This window comes from Manacus vitellinus, unplaced genomic scaffold (assembly GCF_001715985.3).
Source record: "Manacus vitellinus isolate BGI_N305 unplaced genomic scaffold, ASM171598v3 scaffold_0_pilon, whole genome shotgun sequence".
Classification (NCBI taxonomy): domain Eukaryota; kingdom Metazoa; phylum Chordata; class Aves; order Passeriformes; family Pipridae; genus Manacus; species Manacus vitellinus.
The window spans coordinates 55,358,748-55,383,840 of NW_021938789.1; the positions used below are offsets into that span (position 1 = coordinate 55,358,748).

At 39.2% G+C, this 25,093-nt stretch overlaps 1 protein-coding gene across 2 annotated transcripts in view; it reads right to left on the bottom strand.

Moving 5' to 3' along the window:
- Window positions 1-25,093, bottom strand: part of PTPN13 (protein tyrosine phosphatase non-receptor type 13) — a 92,047-nt gene that overhangs the window by 9,742 nt on the left and 57,212 nt on the right. The window contains exons 17-38 of one of the 2 annotated variants that reach the window (XM_018073649.3): window positions 21,324-21,747; window positions 21,059-21,156; window positions 19,176-19,229; window positions 18,616-18,708; window positions 17,189-17,296; window positions 16,458-16,589; window positions 15,752-16,218; window positions 14,699-14,827; window positions 12,916-13,009; window positions 12,040-12,125; window positions 11,013-11,175; window positions 9,914-10,128; window positions 9,730-9,828; window positions 7,715-8,076; window positions 7,350-7,524; window positions 5,949-6,107; window positions 5,574-5,745; window positions 5,261-5,471; window positions 3,520-3,590; window positions 2,076-2,137; window positions 1,237-1,393; window positions 739-915 (exon numbers count right to left, since the gene is read on the bottom strand). In XM_018073649.3, coding sequence (XP_017929138.2) covers window positions 739-915; window positions 1,237-1,393; window positions 2,076-2,137; window positions 3,520-3,590; window positions 5,261-5,471; window positions 5,574-5,745; window positions 5,949-6,107; window positions 7,350-7,524; window positions 7,715-8,076; window positions 9,730-9,828; window positions 9,914-10,128; window positions 11,013-11,175; window positions 12,040-12,125; window positions 12,916-13,009; window positions 14,699-14,827; window positions 15,752-16,218; window positions 16,458-16,589; window positions 17,189-17,296; window positions 18,616-18,708; window positions 19,176-19,229; window positions 21,059-21,156; window positions 21,324-21,747 — 3,708 coding nt within the window. Of the gene's footprint in view, window positions 1-738; window positions 916-1,236; window positions 1,394-2,075; window positions 2,138-3,519; window positions 3,591-5,260; window positions 5,472-5,573; window positions 5,746-5,948; window positions 6,108-7,349; window positions 7,525-7,714; window positions 8,077-9,729; window positions 9,829-9,913; window positions 10,129-11,012; window positions 11,176-12,039; window positions 12,126-12,915; window positions 13,010-14,683; window positions 14,828-15,751; window positions 16,219-16,457; window positions 16,590-17,188; window positions 17,297-18,615; window positions 18,709-19,175; window positions 19,230-21,058; window positions 21,157-21,323; window positions 21,748-25,093 lie in introns of both variants that reach the window. The other variant, XM_018073644.3, reaches the window with a different exon arrangement.

The following is a 25,093-nucleotide window of genomic DNA, read 5'->3' on the forward strand; positions in this document are numbered from 1 at the left end:
TGGCACAGCCAGAACCTCAGTAATCCCTGATTTCCAATGTAATAACCAATGACAATAACCCAATGATCTTGAGGTGCATCAAAAGTGCTGAAATAATTATAATTTTGGAAGGTATATCTTGAGTTTTGGAAGAAATCTTTACAGAAGTAGCAAGCATCTCACCTGAATTTTTGGAGCATGCATACATAGGGTGATACCACAAAGGAACTACAAATCCTACTGCTTACTAAATTTCAGGTAATAACAAGTGGAGTTGAGGACATGGAATGAAGGAAGAGAAAGGTGTACAGGCAGAAGTAGGTACTGAAATAAACCCCAGTCATTCTAAAAGAGACAAAGCAGGTTGGAAAACTGTTTGGTTTTCAGAGATCTCAAATTTCCAAATTGTGCAATCTGCTATCAATGAAACATTGAAATGCTTCAGCATTCCAATACAACTGTAGCTGCAGGACCAGGTACCTAAACATCAATTTCACTCAAGAGACAAGAATGCAGAATGGGATTCATTTTCCCAGACTACTTAAAGCAAAATCAAAACAGATTTATCAAACCAGAACCTGATTCATCAAGTTGCATCTGAATCAGCAACTATTTGTCTGTGTTCAACTTGGGAAACTTTCAGTTCACACATCAATTCAGTGTCAACTCTCCCTCTGGACAAATCAACTACTTACTTGGTACCTTCTTTCAAAAAGTGTTTTGCTATTAGTGATATGTTTTTTTAATGGCTCATGTTACCTGGCAGATGATCTTCTGATGCAGCCTTCTTGAGATGCAGAAGACTCTGAGCATCTGAATTTGCATTATTACGATTTAGGAGGTTCTGAGCTTCCTCATCTACAACATCCAACAGATATTGGACAACTTCATTGTGATCATCCTCATCATAATACTCATCATCTGGAATCTCTGTTCCTGAAGAAAAATAGTACAAAATTACAAGTTTTCCCAATATAGGATGGCTTGGGGGAAAAAAAATTAAAAGGGCAGGCACCATGGCATTATCTCTAGATGTTACCATGGCTTGTCTTCATTTCTCTCTAACACAGAATCCAATTTCCATAAATCTACTTTCAACATCAACTAATCCTCTAAAGCAAAGCACACAACTTGGAGATGATCTTCCAAAATTGACTGCCAGCCCAACATTGACTTATTTCAGCATATTCAACAATGTTGTGATTCTCTTGCACACTAAAGACAAAATAATGCTGTCCCCACCTCACCTTCTCTTACCTGATTTGTCCATGTGCTTAGAAAAATCTGATATCTGATTGGTAAATCCTAGGGAAGGTGCATCTCCTGGTCCTGAGAGGTTCATTAGTCCCTTCGTGTGATGGATATTGTTTTCTGTATTTCCCTGAGAAGGTCCTAGGATGCCATTGCCATTTATCTAAGAAAGAAAAGAATAGTTCAAACTAGCTCTTAAAGAGTCTGGCAGTTTGTTGAAGCAGAAACCAACCACTAAAAAGTTCTCTTCTCAGCAACAAAACAATATAATATGAATCAGAGTTTATCTGAGATAGCTGGGTGATGGGTGGGAAGCTTTTAGGTGTGTTAAAATTTGATATGAAAAGAGCAAATAAAAAGATTTTAAAGTACTATGAGAAAAAGAGTACGTGTTGATGAAGAAGCAGCTTCTACAAGAGAGCACATAGTAGTATTTAACATTATTATAAGCTCTACAAAACATATGCAGGCTTCAATACTTTTGGTCCCACAACACAGCATTTCTCAGGAAAAACGAGGGGAGGAAAAAAGAAAACCACCCAGCAAATGTAACATGCAAGCATCTGCATAAACTGTGGGTTGAATGGAGTTTTCTGGATCATAGCCTTGCATCCTTCTCATATTACCACTTGTCTTTCAATAAAGCTGTTCCAAAGAAAGAGCAGATCAATTAAAAAAGGTTTGCGTATTTATTATGATCACTGCTTATTCGTATCAACTGACAATAGTGGGTTTGCATACTTTGATTAATGGATTGTTTAATTAATTTATTTATTTTTTTAAAGTGTGTAAAGTAGATCCTTTTCTCTGGTTAATAATAATAGGCACAACAGAGGAATAGTTACCTTAGGCCCGTAAGTATCAATTGTCTTTACTGTTTTATCACAGGGATCACCACAGGAACAGCCTAAACAAAAATGGGTAAAAAACAACAACCTCACAGCAATTTTTCACAGAAACTAAATTAGTCCCCATCAATTATTTTATGAAAGAAACAAGGTATTTAATAGTATGTTATGACATGAGTAGCATTTCTGCCTGCCTGGTTTCTCAGCACTGCCAAACATATATCTGATTGATTATACTCCATAATGCTTTTTGAATGTTATATTTAATGGGATCAGAAAGCCTGAATGCTAATACAAGTAAGCAACTCTAGGCAAAGAGAAATGTTGATAAATAGTTTAACGAAGTACAGTGGAAATATGCACCTTTGGGAACAGGGTTGATTCCCTTTCCCTTGAAATGTACAAAATACAACCCCACTGTGACCTGTCAATGATTACATGTTTTTTAAAAAACATCATCTGACACCTGGGTCTTTGTTCAAAGGTACCCTTCCCTTCTTGGTAAAGAAAAGAGTGACACCATGACGTCAGAGACCACTGCCTACCCCAGAGGTACCATTACTAGTATTACAAATGAGACCAAGTGGAAGCAGTAGATATTATACACCCAGCTATTAGTGAAGTTCTGGATCTTCATATATTTTATGCTTTTATAAATAAAGGAACCAGTAGATGAAATAAATGAAGACTGAGAGTAACCTTATGTCTTGTCATGACCTATAGATGACAAGTCATCTACAGGAAGGGGGTTTTAAGTGGGATCTTTCAAGATTTGGTTATAGGATTTGCTCCTAATGAATATCTTGACTATGTTTATTGAAACAAAATGAGTAGCATGCTTGGAAAATATGGGGACAACACTACTGTTAGAGTTGCAATAATTTCATTAGGTGAGATCAGTACTCCAAGTTATCAAGATACACTAAAGGAAGCATGAAAAACAAGACTACAATGAATCAAGTCAAATGCTACGGGTCACATTTCAAAAAAAAGTTAATGGTAAATAACTGCATAAGCAGTTGCTCTGCACAGAAGTGCAGGTGGTCAAGGACCCCGAGTTTAAGAAAGTGAACAAGGAACTTGAAGCCCTTTCCAATGTAACAAATTGGTATTTTTATGCCTGAACAGAGGAAACAACATCAACATCATCGCTATTATTAATAACAGTTACAATAATCAACTGATTTTTTTTTAACTCCTTGAAAGACTTAGGCTTGATACTAGAGAGAATTTCTAAACTACATGAGAAACGGAATCATAAAGTAAAGAGACTATTGTTGAATCTCTTTTCATATAGCTTTTAAAAGAAAGATCAAGTAAACAGCTGTTGGAGCTGATCACAGTAAGTTGGACTAGGATAGTATCTTAAGGCCCGTAGCAGTTCCTTCGTTTTTATAAACATGTGCATTTCACTTGCAATGAGAAAGAGCACAAATCTTACCATTAGCTTTAACTGGCCATGGATTTGAGTTTTCAGGGCTTTTGGATTTTGGGAGCACTGCATGACCATCTCTAAGAAAAGAAATATTTACAGAAATCTTTATTAAAAATAAATAAATAAATCACAGTAATCATCACATATCAATGTAAACAGTACTATTGGTAAAATTGCTAATCATGCTTTCCATTATAACAGTTTTGGAACACTTAAGATATTCAATGACAGAGAATAAACAGTGATAGCTAGGTAATTTCCTACTTCAGGGAGCACAGAAGAGTTCATAAGAATTAGACTTTCCCTCTAGATTCTGACAAAAAGATTCAACCCTGCAGCCCCAGGACTTTGTAACTCCTTCCCTTTCTGGGATAAAACACAGTGGGAAGGAGAAAGGGAGAGAAGAAGCAAAGAACAGCAGGCACGGCTGGAAGACTTAAAAAAAATGAAGTGAATGTTTCAGTTTTAGGTAAATATTGAAACAGAGTAACGTAGAGAGAGTTTTTTTTACACTGTTGCCATAAAAGAACAGCAGGGGTCAGTGAAAACACAGCGGCACACTAGTTGTACCACAGGGTTTTGACATTCATCAGTGTGCTGCGACAACCATGTGACAGTAGAACTATTTAAGCACAAACCAACATTTTATCTCATTTTTATGATTATAGAAATCTCAGTAGCAGCTTTAAGAAAAAGGAGTATTTGTATAACCATTTTCATATTTTGAAAACGGTATTTTCATAGAATCATTAAGGTTGGAAGAGTACTCCAAGATCATCAAGTCTAACCTTTGACTGACCACCTTGTGAACTAAACCATTGCACTAAGTACCATGTCCAGTCGTTTTCTGAATGCTTTCAGGAATGGTGACTTCACCACCTCCCTGGGCAGCCCATTCCAATGTTTAACCACCTTTTCAGTGAAAAAATTCTTCCTGATGTCCAACCTGAATCTCCTCTGGCACAGCTTGAGGCCATTGCCTTGTGTCCTGTCACTAGCTTCCTGGGAGAAGAGGCCAATCCCCACCTTGCTATAACCTCCTTTCAGGTAGTTGTAGATAGTGATAAGGGCTTCCCCGAGTCTCCTTTTCTTCAGACTGAACACCTCCAGCTCCCTCAGCTGCCTGTCACAGGACTTATTCTCTAAACCTTTCAGCAGCTCCATTGCCCTTCTCTGGACTTACTCCAGCACCTCGATGTGTTTTTTGAAGTGAGGTCCCAGAACTGGACACAGCACTTGGGATGTGGCCTCACCAGTGCTGAGTACAGAGGTACAATGACTTCCCTGGTCCTGCTGGACACACTTTTTGATCCAGGCCAGGATGCCATTGGCCTTGGCCACCCGGGCACACTGCTGGCTCACATTCAGCCGCTGTCAACAAGCACCCCCAGGTCCTTTTCCACTGGGCCACCTTTCAGCCACTCTTTCCCCACCCTGTAGTGCTGCAGAGGGTTGTTGTGACCCAAGGGCAGGGGGTTTGTCTGAACACTTGTAGTTCATAGCTGGACACAGCCTTGTGTTCCCAAGAAACACAAAGCACAGCAAGTACCAAGTACCCTTCTGCTCCGCTACAGCAAAAAACAGTGAACATACAGATCCTCTCTGTGGCATCAGCCCTCAATAACATGCCACCTGGTATCACTGGGGTGAATTTCCTGTCATATTGGGAACATGTTTTACCCATATACTCATACAATCATGCAAGAAAAATAAAACCTACAGGGAAGCATTTGCTTCCAAAACACACCTGGTTGCTTTGAGTACCACTTTTGGAAGGTATGTTTCCAGCATTCTTCTGGCTTCTTTCAGAGTCATTCCCTGTGTGCTTACTCCATTAATGTAATGGATAATATCTAGTACATGGAGACTCTCATCTCTGGCAGCAACCGATTTGGGAAGAATGTCACTAATATACACAACTTGATAAAGGCTGTCATGACCTCCTGATAACAACAAACCTATGAAGGAAAAGAGGGAGGAAAAAAACCAAATCAAGTTTTCTTTGTAACTGAAGGGGATAACATTGCTTTAGGCCCAAAAGCAGTGTAATTGTGTGTTACCTAGCTCCTCCTTATGGCACATTAGTGTAATATCAGGCAGTAAATGAGGCAACACTGGCATCTTTGGTAACTCCAAAACACGCCCTAGCACTAATCTGACAGTCCTTGGGGCAGCACGGAGAAAGTTTACTGCATCAGTATGGCTCATGTTGGTGACATCAATGTCATTAACCTGCAAAAATAAAAGCAACAGAGATCTCCTTGTTAAGTTCCAAGTAAGACAGCATTGCTGAGGAAGCATTTACTGCTGTTCCTCAACTGCTATCAAATTATGCCTCTCAGAAGGTGCATGCCTTTGTTACTTAACTACATTTGATTTTTTTTTTTGACTCAAAGTTGTCCTTTTCATGCATCTGAAAACATTAATTCTCTCACTTTTATCAGTCGGTCTCCAGGTCGTAGTCTCCCATCACTTTTGGCAGGATCCTGAACAATGTCATGAATGTAGCAGCCAACATTATCATTACCTTTGGTCACTGTGAAACCCAGACTACCCTTTTCTGACTTTGTCATAGTGACTCGGAGCTCTACCTCCTAGGGGAAGAAAACAGCACTTTACAATGCAGACAGTCAGAAGTAACATGAACATTTTACTGAATTTAAGACAGTTAGAAACAGACAACTGATTTACCTACTGATTTAAATGACAGAACCAAATAATGTTCTGTGTGGAGTTAACCTTGGGCCAAAGGCCTATGATTTAAACAAAATTGTGAAGGCCCATGTCAAAACTGCCACCCTATTTTACCTTCATCTAGTTCCATATATAAAAAAGGCTCTGCGTTTTTAAATAACACATCAGGAAGTATTCAGAACAAAATAAGTGAACATTTCTACAGTGAAGTGAACAATCTCCTATAGTGAGATACAATACTATAGCTTATCTTGGAACTGAACACATGGACATGTTTGGCCTGTTTTAATTTGCATTAATTTTGATTTGAAAGATATGGATCTGCCTCATTTGCAGTTAAAAAAAAATCACCGAGCATCAGGAAGGTTTGAGAAAAAGTTCTGAAGGAGGGACTAAGAAAAATACAACTTGTTTCTTGTCAAAATGGAGTAGAAGCTAGAATAGCTTTGTAACCTGAAAGACCTTCACAACTGAGGCATATCAAGGCTCAATTTTAATTTTTTTTTCAATCTTTGAATAGGTTATGTGAGGATATAGAAGCAAAAGTCCCTTCTGATACGCAAGACACTTCTGGGGTGGCAAGAAGCTATCTCAGGAGAGCCTCAAAAATATGCTGCATTCTACAGCAGAGCATAAAGTCTTTGAGATTCATAGTTACAAATACAGTAAAGAAGAGGGTCTACTGATGCCCCTGCTGCCCAAATTTATCCTCTGATATCTGAACAATCAGAAAACTAGAAGTGCAGAAGCAAGATATCTGCCATTTCGGCTTCCTGAGTATGTGGTTTAGAGGTAGATAAATATTTAATGCCAAGGTTTCCAGCATGAAATGAGGCAGGAAATAGACACATACACATCTACCTATGTACACATGGATGCCTCCACATTCACAGAGGGAAGGGTACCAACTCAGTGCCCAGAAAGAAAATGCCTGCAGACATTGCATGAGCAGCTGCAGTTCACTGGTTACAAATGGCACTTTTAGATGCCCAGGACAGTGCAAGTATAACCTGCAACTATCCCATTTGTAAATCAATGTGCCCAACTTCTATCCAGTCACTCTGAATATCACAGCTGAAACAACTTCCAGTTGACCACAGAAGTACAATCTATGGTACTGAAAGACAGAAATAGGAAATTACCGGTTCATATTCTTCAGCATTTTTTTCCAGCTGGGTGAGTAATGAATCCATTCCTCCCAGGTGTGGAGTCAGCTCAGAGGCAGGAGTAGCATAACAGTCATTTATTAAAATGGATGTGGTAACATCAGGTACAGTTCTACAGGTTGGGATCTCTTGCAAATCCAATGGCATATTACTAGAGATAAAATAGAAAAAAAAAAAAACAAGAATAAGTACAACAAGGCTGTGACTCATAAATTAATATATGGACCAATATGGACTTTATGCAGATCTAAAAAGCAAAAAAGTGTTTCCATGAATAGGTCCAATAAAATGTTTTTATAAACATTTTTGGAGTATTATGAGGATCATTACCAACAGCATACCTGTCCTCAAGCTCTGCCTTGCTAGGGATTTCTTGATCAGGATACAGGATGGTGCGAACAGCCTCCTTCTGCCCACTGTGTGCCTCATACTGGTTCTGTGCCCGTGTCTCAGCTTCACCTGAGCTCTGGTACAGTGCAGAACTCCAGTCAAGGCCCACCTGTGCTGCTGAGTCCATCACCTCCTCATCACCACTTCTGCTGCTGTCACTGTAGCTGTCTCTTCTAGAGGGAGATTTTAGCCTTTTCTTGCTCAGATCAGTAGTTTCATTTTCATCTGAACTATCACCTTGTTCTCCATTTGATGGACCAGAAACTTCTCTGCTGACCTCTGGAAATACTTGTTGGGGTGAATGGATGGGTGTCTACAGAGACCAAAAACATTTAATTCATCATAATCCAGTTTTGATGACAAAAGAAAGTTTCAAAGGCTGCATAAAATTACCAAAACCAAGTAGTCAGTGGCTACTTTCATTTAGATGTTTACGAAGTTGTGTAAACATATCAGCTTCACCAAGTTCAGTGCAACTTGACCAAGACACTGTGTGCAAAATTTTGAAATATATACTGCTCAAAATCAGAAAATTCAGAAAATAAGAAGACAAATATACCCCTCGCTTTAGCCTTAGAAAGCCTACTGATAGATGCCTTTAAGCTATGCCCAGCAGTCCTCTAGGCAACTACCATGAAATCCCTTCCAACTAGATCACAATGCTGACACTTACAGAGCAACTGAAGTCAAACCAATCTCACATAGGAAGGAAACAAGGGGGCTTTCAACCAAAAAGCTACACAACATGCTACAAAAACTAAGATAATTCATGCCAAATGGCAATTGTTAACCCAGTTATTAACTCCCATGAGAATGAAGAACAATTTTACCAATAACCATGTATTCCCAAGAATGATGTCAGCTAGCAGACAGACAAAATTTAAAAGCTTCATTTAGGTTTTTATGGCCAAATTCTTGTGTTCATTAACACATCAATCTGTGATAAAGTTATAAACAAAAATTGTCATCTCTTCTTTTAATATATGCACTGTTTTATAAAAGTTATTCCATGCTACAAACAGGTTTATTATAGGACTAGTTATTTGTATTATTTGGTTTTTTAGTTGCTTACCTCTTACTTCAATTTTAACTTAAATTTGTATTTGTACATTTACGTTTCTCTCATCAGACTTTAATTATTTTTATTGTTTGAAAATAATATTAAAATAACTTAGAATCAAAGAATCATAGAATATCCTGAGATGGAAGGGACCCACAAGAATCACTGAAGTCCAACTTCTGGCCCTGCACAGGACAGCCCCAAGAATCACATCATGTGCCTGAAAGTATTGTCCAAACACTTCTTGAACTCTGGCAGGCTTGGTGCTGTGACCACTTCCCTGGGGAACTGAAACTGAAGACTTATCTCCATTAGTTTTACACTTTCCTGTATTATGGAAAGCCTGATTTTCAGGCAAATTGTCCCCTACATTCTCTTTTGTTGAAACACATTTAATTTCCACTCCTTCGAAGTATCCTAAAATGCTCTTCTGTTCTTTCAATTTACTTATTGGAACATATTGAAAATATTCTTTGGGACACCTCTAATTTCAAGTAAATATGGCAACCTTTTTCCTGTTTTTACATGCATCAACACCAGACAAACTGGTGTTTTGCACTATATCCTTCACAGAATCACAGAAATATCCAATTTCTGTTTGATATCAAGTTCAAACCACTAGGCTGCAAAGAAATCTCTGCCACAGAAACAGTGTTTTAAACCAATTTCCCTTAAGACACAAAATGGAGGAAAAAATTATTAAAGCCATGCATTCCTTTCACATTTTCACAAAATGCTTAGTGTACTTCTAAGGGATTCAATTCAAGAACCATATCTCTGTGAGCACCCTCTCCATTTTTCCATCTGCATCTCTTGCATTTAACTAACCCACTCATCAGATCTAATAAATGAACCTTAAATAGCAAATAATTAAAAAAAAAATTAATCACATGCCATACACCTTACCAACAATGAAGGATCGATGTCTGGTAGTATTCCAGATGGTGGCCGACAAAGGAGAAGAGAGACTTCTGGAGACGTTCCCCTCAGAGCAGAGATGACTTCCTATGGCCACAGTCATAGTTAGACACAGCCCCCACAAGACTTGCAAGCCTACCACAACGTGATTTTCACTACTAAAGATACAAACCTGTTGGGATAAACCCTTTAGTGATGCCCCATTCACTTTCAGAATGACATCTCCAATCTCTATTTGCCCACTTTCTGCAGCAGGTTGTCCAGGGAAGAGTTTTTTCACCCTGACAATAGTTGATCCCAGTTGCTCTGGGGTAAGGTTATCTTCATGGCAGAAACTGAACCCAAGGCCTGAGCTATTCTTCAACAGCTTCACCTCAAATGTGTTCTCTGCAAAAGAAACATTAACTTATTATTTCCTACAGCACACTGGCCATGAAAAAAAGTGTCTGGTGCTCTTATTCCAGACATGACAATGGGCAATCTTCCCCCCATGGGATTCTCTCACTTTATTGAAGAAAAGTGTTATTTAAAAGATCCCTCCAAGGTAAAGAGGACAAAAAAGCTGATCATGACTTCTCAGTCTGCTTGCATGCCCTAACAACATCAATATACAGAAAGGCAGAGTGTCTCTGGAATATTATTCACCAGGAAGTCTGTTAAGGAGCCTTTTAAAGCCCAGAGTGACACAACCTTTCTGGTCTGGCAGACAGGATAAATTCCATGCAAGAAGACCCAAAGGTATCTGCAGTGGTTCCACCATCTGGGTAGGCTTCCCTTCACTTCTACAAGTCACCAGCAGAAGAGGCTGAAATATGTCAACCTCTAGTCAGCTACACAAATCCCTCTGGTCTCTTCATGTAGCTCTTGATGTCTTCTTTCATCTAGACAGGAACTGCAGGACCTACAGAAGCTCTCATTTATGTATAAGTAGTTTAACCATCCCTTGGCACTCCTTAGCAGCATCAGATACAGCAGCACCCCTCTTACTCCAACCTTGCTACAGACTTGGTGTGTAAGATCGATGAAATTGGGAAACAACAAGAAATAGTGAGAGAGAGAACAGCTAATAGTAGTTAAACAAAGTAATGAAGGTGTGAAAGGCAATCTCAAAAAGAAATGCAACAGCACAAAGGAAGAGGCTGCATTATGTGCAGGGGCCTGGTATACATTCCTACCAGCTCCATCTCCTGTTGTTTTAAGAATTGAAGAAAAATATTATGAAAACTAAAGGATGCTTTGATGCCTAAGACAATTGTTCCATGTGACCTGACCTGCAGTGACAAAGCTGTAATCTTTGGCATTCGTAGATTCTGCCGCTGGTTTCTCCTGTGGCTCACACTGCCCCACCTGATTTAGAGGTGTGCACTGTGTTGTCACTGGAGCGTGAGCCTTGGCCCCTGAAAGCTGACCTTTTTCCAACAGCAGATGCACCACCTAAAGAGATGAAACATTTTCCAGTTAAATGGCAACAGTCAGGGAGATAGCACAGTCCACAGTACGTGTTTTATTCTAACTTGTAAGTTATGCTGTTTTACAGCAGCATATTTTATAGACATTCCCCTCCCCATATAACCTCCATTTGTTCCTTATTTTAAGGGCTGTTAAGTGACAACCTCCAAAATACACTAGTGGACTTGCAAGATACTTGCCAACACAGAGCAAGAAAGAGTTTTCTTCCAATAAAGATGTGAGAGTGTTAAGAATTGTCAAAGATAGCATCATTTTCACATTTGTACAGGGAGTAAAGTTAAGAGCATTTTACGAAGTGAATACAAATAGTAGTCCTTAGCAGTTCTGAATGTGTACATTCACTGGCTCTTTTCAGGTATGCACACACCTCCACATATGAAGCAGCCACCATAAATAGCACTATTAAATGAGGACATGCCATTGACAGAATCAAGTGCTATCCAAAAGGACCAAGACTCAGGTAAATCTACCAGTGTAGCATGCAAACACAGCTGCATATACGAAGGCCCTTGTCTCCTCAGTGGTGCAGACCTGTAGCATGCTGCTACACCAGCTTTCCAACTTGTGCACCTGGGTTTCCTTCCTATGAAACCTATGAGCTAGGAGAAACCAATTCTATACAGACCTCACCTGCACACAGAGTCAGAATTTCACTAGGGTGGGCAGCAAGACCTGAGGGCTGGGAAGCCAGGGAGGCTAAGAAAAAGCACATCTAAAGTAACCAGCACTGGGGAGAATTCCAATCTCTTTTTGAGAGAATTTCCAGTCTCTTTTCACTCATGAAGAACTACTTTACTACAGATAGGAGCAGAACCAGTAGCCACTTACCTGTCCAGTGTTTCTCAGAGTTTCAACAGCTTGCTTATGGGTAGCACCTTCCAAACTAATCCCATTGACAGAGAGCACACGGTCACCTACAAATGATTGATTAATAATTTAAGAAAAAGTAGGCAGAACATCACCTATAAAACATATACAATGCACAGAAAGCTTCAAGTCTCAGCTAATAAGGACAGTTATTTAAGCAAATTCTCCTTCCTCTCCATACTCTGAGTCAAGAAGAGAACTCTGCAAACAAACTATATGGTTGAACTCAAAGGTCTTTTCCAATCTAAATGATTCTATGATTCTGTGGGATAATCCCATGTCAAAACTAGTGTTAACCAACAGAATGACAACCTGTCACAGACTCTATCTAATAAAGAAATCTTAAGTCTACAGAGAGAATTCTCACTTCAGTAAGGAATGTGGTCTGGCTTACAAACGAGACAACCCATAACAATTACAGCATTTTCTGTATCAAGTTGCCAAGCATGCCAAGCAAGAAGGCCACAAATAATACAAAGCCCTCTCTCTCCATGGTCAGAACAGAGAAGTATTCTCTGTTAACACAAGCTGCTTTAGAAAATAAAAATCCCGCAGCTATCTCCTGTTTTTCCATGCCACAGTCTCGGCACTGTTGGTTCTGCAGTTGTTCTACACTATTTTTTTAATGTTCATCTGCAGAATTATCAATTTAATATTTAAAATGACAACTGCAGTAGCTTGGAAGAACAGCTCTTCTTCCCAGTGAAAAAGGTACAATGACAGGAGGCAAACAAGAGGGTTTGTATCCAGGCCACAGGATACTGAACTGTCTACCACAGACAGTTCCCTGCCCTTTTTTCACATTAAGAGTCCCAAGTGAAAGAATGGAAATATTACCTTTTTCTATTCTGCCATCTGCTTCAGCTGCTCCCTTGGGAATAATTGCTTTCACATAAATACCACCATGCTTTATGCTAGTATTTACACCACCCTAAACAGAAAGTAAAAATAAGATTGTTAGTCTTTTTGCAATTAGAATTCTTAGTAATTAAACACTGTCATACAAGGAAAACTGTACTTAGGAAGCATTTGGGCTACTGGCACGTATTAAAACCAGGTAAACTATCAAAACCAAAATGTTACACCGAGTCTGTTCTTTGCAGTCATGCAATTTACTATAAATGAAGTTGGGGTGGGAAGACTGTAAAAACACAATGCATGAGAGTGTAAATGCACCCAACACAAACAAATGTCCTTCAGCAGAAATGTGTCTGCATTATGTCAGACTTCACATGCTTGCATGCATACCAAAGCTCAGAGATGTGCAGGAGCACAGCATGCCAAAGCAGAAGATGCACACCCATGCAGTGTCCTACTCCAATACAACTTCTCTGATGCAACAGGAAATTAAGGAGTGCTGCTTTCTCCTAGCTCAGACAAGTTTGAAGGTCTAAGCTGAAAAAAATCTGCTCAAACTGAACTGACATTGTTTTTGGAGGGCCTTAGCCTTTCTGCTGATTGCCAGGGGCTGGACTAGATGATCTTTAAATGTCCCTTCTATCCCAAACCGCTGTGTGATTCTGGCTCACTGCTGCTCCACAAACTTGGAGGGAAGAGGGAGACCAACAGTGTATTAATGTTCACTCTCAAAGTACATAGTGAAACATGTGAAAACTTAAAACAGTTAATTGCACACCTCTCCTCATCACCACCATACAGGACAGCAGGGTAGGGGTAAGAATGGAGGCTGAAAAAACAAAGGTCCATAAAGACACCACTTGGTCACTCTCTAAGGGAAATCTTTGCATCAGCTGGTATCTTCTAACATCTTTTACAAACCCAATGCACACAGCAGGCCTGATGCTGCTCAATAATGAATTCCTGCTGAACCTTTGTTCCTCCAAGTTATAAGCTTGACAAAGCAACATGACTTTGAAGAGTCTGGTGACCAATCCACCAGTGAAAATAGTTGAATATGAAAATACCAAAATGTATTTTTCAATACAAGAACAGAAGCAGCGGAAAATGTGTGCATTTCAGATACAAATTATTCTCTTCTTCCCTGAAGTGCCACTCTGCAGTATGACAGGCTCTAAACATAAAACCACCTTCAAAGTCTTATAGCCTGAAGAGAAATTAGTCTTTAAAGATATACTTTTGTCTCGTATTCCAAGAAAGCAGTGTCAGCCAGGTCTCATTTGGATCTGAGTAGGTTTTGCTTTCTGCCTTTTATCCAGCAGAGGGAGAACACTGAACACAGTATATGTGTGTGAGCGTGCATGGATACTCTTAAATGACACTACCACTTCCACTGCCTGCGGTGTCAGTCAGAGAGGGGCTCATTTCTTTCCTTGTAAATTTGCCACAATATTAGGTAGCAAGGGACAAAGACCATCTTTCTTTTTGTACTCACAAAGCAGCATCTGTGATAAGAGTCTATAAGGACTTTGGGGCTCCACCATAGAATAAAAAACAAGAATTACTTAAAGGGCAGATGACAAGAAAAGGGATATAAAATAGTATTACTTTTCAGCTTTGGTAAGATTAATCACACATCAGTAAAACTATATACTGAACAGTGACTTCAGAAAGTATTGTGCTTCCTTGTAATTTAGCAATTTAATGGGTTGCTGGGAGTAGAGAAAAAGAGAAAACATCTAAAAACCTTGTCAAACAGTACCGTGACACTTATTCCCAAGCCGTTATCTTTTTTGGCTAGTTCAACCTCAAAGATATCTCCAGGTTTAAGAAGTGCTGCAGTAACCCTTTTAGAATTCACTTTGTTTGCTGTAGTCGCTGAGAAAGATTCCTTTATAAAAAAAAAAGGAAAAAGAAAAAAGAAACAAACAAAACAAAAAGAGACAATGATTTGCCATTAGAACAGATGTTTACAGCTAAGACCCTAAAGGGTGGGGGTTTTAGTCAGACACAGCCAGAAGGAGTCCACATGGCAAAGTACCAATTAGTAAGACTCTTAAGGGTCACTAGCACAGAAATATGCTTGGCATTTAGCAACCAAGTCTTTATTGTCAAAGTGACTTGGTCACAGAACACCAAAACGACAGTTTCAGTATTATAGCAGCCTAGAGCCTGTTGGATTAATTCACAGGAGGTGCCACAACTTACTTGAATAACCTCCATCAGCTGAAAAGAGGAATCACTGTAAATTGAAAATTAATTTGCGGTACTTGCCACTGTGCACTTTTGGAAAGGTGAAGCAGTAGGCTGTCTGCTCACAGCATGGCTGCTCGCTGAACTTTACTACACAAGCAGTCTTCCACAGATTAGATCAATCCCAAAAGACAATGAGTTCTACTGCTACTCACTCCAAATGCATGACTCCTATTTTAATCTAGGAAAAATTTCATTTATCTGCCAGGTGAATAAACTTACCTCTAGGGATGGTCACTAGATTATGATCATATTGGACAAACACATAAAATTGAAAGGAGGTTTTCTACAGCCTCAACAAGTGCACTGTATGTTCATCCCAATGTACATGCCCATCTCGTGACATTGGAAAGTTGGAAAGTTGTTTCAAGTTACTGAAGTGATTTTCTCCATTTATTTTGAACCAAATCACCAAGCTATTAGAAATTAGCTATCAGGATTTGCTGCACATTAGGCTAGGCTGTTCTTCCCCCACATCCTTTCACCTTGCTGACACCCAGAGACAGCTAGTTCACTACCGCTACCATCCTGATGGGAAATATTCATATGAAATCCACTATGCCTTTTTAGCTGGCTGTTGCTCCTGACTGCCAGAGTAAGTTGCTTCATCCATGTCAGAATCCCCTCGGTCAGAATATTCCACAGGCTCCACTACCCCAGGCCTTTTATTTTTCGCTCGAGTACTGTCTGATGAGGATCTTCTCTTCTCGTTCATTTTAGAAACCCCAGGCTGGAAATCACTGTAAAGCTGAGGATCCTGCTGGGCTCTGCCACTTGCATGTTTGCCAAAGAAGCTGGTTGGCTGGCTCTGAGACAGGCTGGCACTCTCAGTTCTGGAATCCTGGGAGCTCATGCTTCCATCTCGCTTGCCTCCTGACAAGCCAGACAAGCTCCCCGAAACAGGCCTCTGGTGACCACGGGACCGGTTGTGCTCTTCGGAAGAGGACTCTGCCTCATTGTCCTGCACCGACGATGGCCTCCTCAAATAACCCCTGCTTCCATTACTGATATGAGCAGTGTTAGATGATGCTGAAAACCAGGAGACAAGACAGACATCAGAAGCTGGTAACATCTTATCTACAGCATGACACGAATTTCTCAGCTTACAACCACATAAGGTTTTACCCCTTCATATTATGCAGAACACTTTCTGTTTACGCTGCACCTGGTGTGTCCTCACCAAAGGTTACTTCATCATTCTGCCTCAGAACACAATTTCAAGCACAGACTAGCTGGGCTTGCTTACAGAATTGACTGCAGTTCCATACCTTTGGATAGCTTGTCCTTGGGCTGAGAGATAACAAGTGTCACATCTTCAGGTGCGTTCTCCAGAATTTCCAGTGCTGCGTGGTGGCTGACACCTTCTAAACTCGTGCTGTTTATGGATATTAGTCGGTGTCCTGCACAAAGGGGTTTGTTTAGATACAATCTAACATCTACATTTTTATTCATCAGTGAGAATGTGCAGTACAGATCTGAAAACCTGTACATAATGCACGGATTAAAAATTACTAAAATTCAAGTGATGCTGGAATAGGGAACCAAATCCCAAACCAAACCACAAGAACTGGTCATGAATATTTCCAGTTTTTAAACCAGTCAAACCTTTCCATATTATGATTTGTACCTTTTCCTACTACGCTATAGTTATGGGTATAGTATATTGTTATATTCACTTTTTCCAAAATCAAAGTATGAATACTGAGTTTTAAAAATTTTAAATTATAAAGCATCTGTAACAGAGACAATAGAAAATAAAGCCCTTATCTTTATATGTAAGTTTAATTTTCTGTTGCTTCAAGCTTTATCATTTTTACTTACATTTGAATGATTTTTGGTTTTTTATAGTTTAACAAAGAGGTATCACTAGTTTTTCAGAAGTTATCTGGAAGGTAACTGGAAGGTCAACATTGTAAGGGATTGTGACACCCACAGCCATAGTGGAATTGGTTTGGCCTTTTCCAACATGTATACACCTCTTGCTATTTATACCATTCACCTGGTTTTAGAGATCCTTCCAAATCAGCTGGCCCTCCAGGAATAACTGAATGAATAAAAATTCCCAGATCAAGTTTCCCTGTCTTCTCTCCACCGACTATTTGAAAGCCTACGAAAAAAGGTCCAAAGCAGGCCACAGTGTCAGTGATCACAGCACAGCTTAAAACAATACAAGTCCATATTTCAGAGCAGACAAAAACTTAGTCATTCTACTATATGTAAACTAAAACAAAACATCTCAAATTTAAGTCTACATGAAAATAAACAGCAAAGCTTTTTGACTAAGCTTTATTTCATACTCTGTTTTGAGCAATTGATTCAGACTTTGTCTCCCTGGTTGCCCAGGACACTCCAGCAAAGGCTACAGAAGACAACTCTGGCAAGAGAGACATGTACAAACAGATGATATGAAATGCACATTCACTGACCAGATGAAATTTGTTTTCTATTACTTAAAAATTTCTGGTTTTCTCCCGTTAGATGTTTCATGTAAATGTTTGACCCTGGTCTTAAGATCTGAGTTTTTCAACTCCCTGTTTTCTTTTGAGACTTCTAATCTATTTTTGCTCATTCTACCAGATAAACCTGGGAAGGAAGTTCAAGAAGAAAAAAAAAAAATCAGGTCTTCTCTATTCCAGCTAAAACAGCAAAATACCACAAATTGCATGGGGAAGAAAGAAGAGAAACAGTGCATTTCTTCTAAATTTCCTTCCTTTTTGGTCAACTCTTAAGTTACAGTGCAGTGTAAACACTAAGCATTACTGTCTTGTAGGCCTTTTCCCCCTCTTCAAATTTACACTACAGTCCTATTTTGAATGACAGACAGAACAATGTCCTTAAGGATACTTTAGAAAGCCTTCCTAAAGCACAATACTGACACCAAATTTTTCATTACTCATACAGCGAAAAATTATGTGGGTTTATGAAAAAAACCTCAGTGGCAGAGGAAGGAATGGAATGTAAATGTCTCATCTCCCAGGCTCCTTAAACCTCAAATTAGTGTTCCATCTGATATTACAGGAGTAAGAAAAACACTCCACAATTAGCTCATAATGGTTTTATTATGTCTTTTTTTTTGTTCAGCTGTCACAGTTGTGAAGTGTCCACACAGACAAAATTCAATATTGAACACAGAGATAAACTTTAAAGGTTAACTTCTAGGATGACTAGCTCACAATGTAAGTATTATCCTACATTTACAATATGGAAAAACTGAGAAACAAACTTGCTTAACATCACTCAGTACATCACCAGCAATAACTATCAAAATAGTCCAGGCTTCAGCATGTTAAATGCCTTCAAAATCCAGCTACTGTCTGCACTGCTTTCCTCAGTCCTACAATAAATACTTTAAATACAGACCAGAAAGCTTTATTTTGTTTTTGGCTTCAAGAAATACATGTCAACAACAATATTAAAGCCACTTACCTAAGCCCAATTTTTCATCCTTTTTCAAGTTCACCAAAGTGATCTCTCTCTCTGGTGTGGCAACTCTGTTCTGTGTTGTTTGCAGAGAGTCAACTGTAAAGCCAACATTTAGTGATCAGACAGTAGCTGAACACTTCCCTTCAGGTTTGCCTTGAAGTTCTTTTCCATCAAAAAAGATCACTTCTCTGATAACCTGAAAAGCTGTTTTGATCTAGTGGGTCCAACTTTCGTCTTCTAAGTCATGTCCAAATACAGAAAAAAACCTCTACCACCCTTATAACTTGCTCCCACCTTCAGCAGTTAAAATCTTTTATTCCTCCTAAGAAAAGCACCTGGCATAGTCTCATGGAGTGACAACACAACTGAGTCCTAGAATCTTCAAATTTATTATTCTCAGTTCAGCAAAGTGTTTAGATCTGTGTTTATGTGCCCTGCTCAGGTTGGGAGGAGGTAAACACATTGGTAAAGAAGAAACAGAACACGTGGAACAATGAAGCATTTTACAAGTGACAAACAAACTGACTGACTTAATTCTACAGGTATAGCACTTATCCACTTACCGCTCTCTTTCAACGTTGCTGATGACAGATTTTCTGAAGTATTCATGCTAATACCTGTGACATGAATGGACATATTAGATGCTGTTATCAATTTTTTTTAAATACAGAAACTATTAAGAAGTATTACAGACTTACACAGTACAGATGGGCTCGTTCACAATACCAGATTACTTGTTTTAAAAATGAATAAACATAAAACTAGTTTTGCATTGGCAAATCCAAATTACTCATGTACTTTGGTTGTAGTTCAAGGTTCAGATAGATGGCAGCTCATGCAAAGGCAATGAATTAAAGGAAGGACAGAGGTTTGGCCTTTACAGCCATGATTAACTTCACATAAAATTAATGGAACTTCAAGCAATGAAGTCAAAGACTGAATTTTCTAACAGTATTGGACGAATATGTTGAACCTAATAAACCAACACAACAGGAGTCCTGTAAGATTTTGTAAAGGAACAAATAAGCTGCTGCAGAAACAAGCAACTTGAACTATTTCTGTTTAAAATGGTTTGCATATAGGATATTTTCTTTGAAATGATCAATGTCAAGCAAATCTGGCCCTACTTTAAAGAGAATAAAATAATAAATATACCAAGTTATGAAAGTAAATGAGGTAAGGTGATTCGAGCTTTTCAGGAAAGCAGTCTCGGCCTTTTCCAAATCTATGAACCCTAAAGTTTTATCTGATGAGTTTCATCACACAAAGAATGTACATCCCCCAGCACAGGCAGTGTGATTCAGCAGGACTTTCTGACATGTAGTTAATATCCTTATCAGAACTGCTGCCCAGAAGATTATGGGTAAGCACATGCTAACATTAACTGTAAAACTAAAAGCAACCAGTCACTACAGAAACTGCGTATCTCATCTCACTCTTCAGAAGTTTATGTTCTCAGTACTGAAAAAACATGGTTCTCAAGTCAATTCAGGTTTAAAGCACAGTGGGGGCAGATGTGGTATGTTACACTCTGCTTTGTTTGCTTTTTTTCTTTTTTTTGAGTTTGTTTATACTGACCCCCATCCCCATAAACCTAACCTTTTTCCTCTTTTTCTGTTCTGTAACCACAGCCAAGCAGAACAGCAAGATAAGCTTGCAAATATTTCAGTCATTGTAGTTTCTATTGTTATAACAGGGATCCTTCTAGAACCAGAAACTGATGACACACAGGTATTAAAAATTAATGTTCAATAACCCAACATGTTAGTTTTAAGTCTACTTAGCTGCTCTGAATCTTTTTTTCTTTTTTTTTTTAATGTGAACTCTGTATTTTTACTGTCTAGTAAGACTACTTGTGTGCACTCCAATCCTCGCCAAGAAAACGAGGTAAGTACATCTGGCTTACCTCACTACAAAAGTGTTTTTGTGCAACACCCAATGCACTGCAAAAAAAATTGTACCTGATTCATTACATCTGAACAAAAAAAACAGACCAAAAAACCCTGTTGATTAACTCAGAGGTACTAGCTAACATCCAGCTTATAGCTGAACCGAGTCACTTCCAAAAAACTCACTCCCTACGTCCTCTCCACAGAGAACACTAACAATGTTCAAGCTTGACAAGCAGACTGTGAAGACTAGCAAATGGCACCCTGAAGTGCCAAAATGGAAGATGTTTTCTGCAACAGCATTTACTGTTAAGTACCAACACTTTGCACACCTGTGTACAGACTGGTGTTGACCAAAGGAGGATTTTTTTGATTCACTGCAACAATTACACAAGAACAACAGGCAATACGCCTGGATTGCTTTAACATGTGATACTCTGTTCCCATTTTCAAATCAAAATATTACCATTGGTTAATAAATATATCAAAGCATTACACCCAAAGCAATTTTAGAGGTTAGTTAGTAAATACAGTAATATCATTTTTTGCATGCTGACCTACAACATAGGCTTGACCGGTATCTTCAATGGATGATGAGTCTGATTCATTTTTCTTTCTTTCAGGGCTTCTACTTAAACCTGCATGAGATTTTGAACTTAAAGGGGAGAAGGAGAGAAGGGGAACCAGACAGAGGGAAGAGGAAGTTGGGAGAGGGAAGGATCAATGTAATAAAATAATGGTATGAATAATAAATCAAAACTGATGCAAAATGTACATTGACTGTACACAAAGATACTGCAGGGTGGTCAGAGAGACTCTTACTTGCTCGGTTTTAGTGCTCCTGCTGCTGATCCAGTATCAAATTTTGGCATTTGCTGAAAGACTCTTCCCATTATATCTTCTATTTTTTTAGGGGAAGAGTCCAGAGCAGTAATAATATTTTTCTTTTGGGGGTAGACAGAGATGTGACTCTGACTCAGATCGTGAAACGACTTGCTCATAACTCTGGGCCTTTCCTCCCACGGACTCTTCTCATTCTTGTCCCTTGAAGAGCCAGGAAGAGGCTGGAAGAGTGAGAGCTCAGAGCAGGACAGTCTCTTCAGAATCTCTGCTTGAACAGACAGGGGTCGAACAGCGAGGCGGTTCAAAGTGCTGCTGGCCAGGCTGCCAGTACTGATGGCTCGTCCCATGTTGAAACCTTTGACAGAGTCTGCATGAAGATTTAGGTTCCTAAATGAAGCCCTTTCTGTGGAAATTAAAAAAAAAAACAAAACCAAAAATAACCCCCAAACAATTTAAGTTATTCAGTAGAGCTAGTGTGACCTCCTTGTGTAAAGCATGCTTTTAAAACAACCAACATAAAATACATCTTCCCTAGATGCTTAGAAGTACATACCATGATCAGACACATATTAACACCCACCACGTAGTTTGCTCAGGAAGCGAAGTTTGGAGTTCCTGACACTACACTAACCTGATTGTCTACTATACCAAAGTCCAAAAACACAGAATAGCAGAATATTTATCCCTTTATTAGCATGAAGACTCACATTCCCTGTTAAACTGCTGTGCCTTATACACAGGCACATGATCTCTTTCTGCAAAACAAATAATACCCTCAGGCCAAGTGACCTGGAAGACTACACTTCCTTTAACCTCCTCATACAAGCCTTCTCCAAAACCTGAACAAATAGGGCTCCTCCATCTCCACAGTATCACATCCTACCAAACTTCCATCTATTCATTGCTTAGTTTTCTTCACAAGTCCCTGCACATTTACAGTACAGCTGCAAGGTCACGGGGGCTTGGCAGCATCTCTGCCTGGTTAAAGAGCATCACTTCACTCAGGTGCACTTGAGAACCTCCCTGCCAGAAACATCCTAAGCCTTCTAGCACAGAACAGAAAGTGTTGACTGGGGTTTGCCAGACTTTTTGACACATTAACAAGGATTCCCTTAAGCAGCAGAGGGAGACAGGTTTTGGACTGTAATTAAATTACTGTCAGCTGAGTCGTGGGAACTGTCTGGGTGGATGTTCTTAGCTGAAAGCGAATGCAAGATAATAAAACTTAGTCTAACCCCCATCTTAATTCAGAGCAAAGCTGAGCAGGGCTCATTTCCATTATCCTAACTGCCTCCTAAGGCTAGCAGTTAAGTTCCTGTGGCTTGGCTCTCACACAGAAACTTGATAAGCTGTGGTAACTTGTTGGCTGGTTAGACACTTTAAAGGAAATCAGGCCACCTGAACCCTTCATAAACTTCCCTGATGTCTTGGAATGGGCTCACAAGGAAGTCTGAGGAAAGGCAATCCCCAGCTGCATACATATTTTTGATTTAGGATTAACTGGTATTTTCTTTAAACCGTACAAACATTTCTGAAATAAGTTGCTTTAGGAAGCTGCACTGTAACTTAAAAGGAAAATATTACTTTTGGTACAAATCATCCATTAGCTTTAATGGTAAATACTCTGGCATTTAGGAAAGAGCATATTTGGCCAATGCAACCTTAGCCCTGGCATTCCAAAAGACATTCCTTCCTCCTATACCTAGGGCAGGAATTAACTCAGCAGTAACTAGTAACAGTAACAGGCATACAGATTGAGCAGATTTAGTTGTGGAAGGTACGTTTTTCTCCTTTTTAAAGGTGAATTAGTACACAACTGCCACTTTCTTATCCACACCAAACACCTCCTCTAGCCACAGCCACCAGACTAAATGAGGTACAAAAGTATGATTTTCCTCAATCAGACCAGAAATCCACAAATCCCAGTTTCCTGACTCTGACAGAAAGCATCAATAACACCTGATCTTGCTGTGTTCCCATCCTGGGGAAGAATGCCTTAATAAAATATTCTAATATCTCTTCTCTTAACACTGTATTTACCCTCTGCAAACATCAAACTGAATTTCTATGGATTTCAGATGAACACTTTCACACCTTCTGCCAACCCCATAACTGAAAATTCTCATGTGCTCAAAACTAATTCTCCATAAGGTTGACTCAACCCTCACTTCATTTTTGTGGTTTTCCATATGCCCTTTCTGGAACCTAAACACTCATCTTAAAACTCAGTGCTTGGTTCTGTTCACTGCATGGCCACAGAAGCTGTGCAAAAAGGAAACCACCATTCCTCATGCTATAGTTTATCTTATTTCTTATATACCATAAAACTGCTAGTATTTTTTCTTTTTTTTTTTTTTTAAACTTGTGTCTCATCTCCTCCTATTCATGCAGAAAGATTATTCAAGAGGCATTTTCCTTCTATTTTCCAGGTCTAAGTCTTTCTATTATATTTACATGTACTAAAATGGTTTCCCCCCAGGTCACTGAGGACGTACAACAAGTGAAAAACATGTCATGTACCTCACAGGGGCTATAAAGGCCTTATGCCTCCATTCTCAGTTATGTTCCATGAAAATTTGTTCACTGTCACTATGCATGCCAGGCCTTGCTCCTTGTCTCAAAATATTTTTCCCATTCACTGACTGAAATCAGAGTGAGTCTTACAATACACTGCAATACTGTATTTCTAAATAATCTTCCAAAGAACAATTATCTTCTGTACTCTGCTACTCCATCTCATGAACACTGCAAGGCACATGTTTGTGTTCACTGTGTTGTTAACCCAGATCAGTAAGGTTATGACAAAAGCAATTTTTTTGGTTTAGTTGTTTTTACTTTTAATAACCAGTGTAATGGAATTAACCATAATGCTGATTTTTTTGCTTCTGATTATGAATGATTGGCAGAATTTGAGACCTCTGAATTCCAGGTGATCTGCACTGCACAGAGGCAAACTATTGTTTCCCAGACTCCCACGGCATAACATACTCCATCTGTTAAAAGCAACCCAGTTTGCCTAGCTAAGAAAGCCTCTTGTGTATGGTTTTTCTCTGCAATTTAGGATAAGCAAACACTAAATCAGAGAATGGCATAAAGACTTGAAGTCACTTGGTCTATTTCTCGGCCTGAAGTTGGCTGAGCCCAAGAGAACAGAAAAAAGGCTGCATAGTTGCCACATGCCTTTTCCCACACCCACCCCTTCTCTCTGTTTTTTTTTTTTTTTTAAATTAGAGATGGCAATATCTGCAGCAATGGGGTCAAACTCCATCCCAGCTACACTTGTGGAAGTCTGGATTAACAGCAACTGGAATGCAGACAGATAAAAACAGGGAACAAAGAAAGAATGAGCAGACAGACTGACCAAAGCAGCACTTCCAGACCATGTTGAAGGCCAGCCAGCCAAGTGAGCTCTGCTCCAAACAGCGAAGAAATTAGTACAGGGTTTTTTTTTTTCAATGATTACATTCTCCAGTTAATATTTTCTATCTAAAAAGAATGTCTTTACATTTCCTACTTTACTCACAAATTATGAATGAAGTGGCAATTACGAAGGACATAGTATCAATGTTGTTCCTAAGTAGGTCCACGAAGCATTATGTGGAATAAAGAGAGTTATACCCACAGCTTAAAGATGCAGCATCATGAAATGCTCCCAATTTTATCTGTCCTCCCAGGATCACACCATTATATCCATAATTCCACACTATCAAACCAATTCCTTTCACATTAAGCAAAAGGTAAAAGTCCTT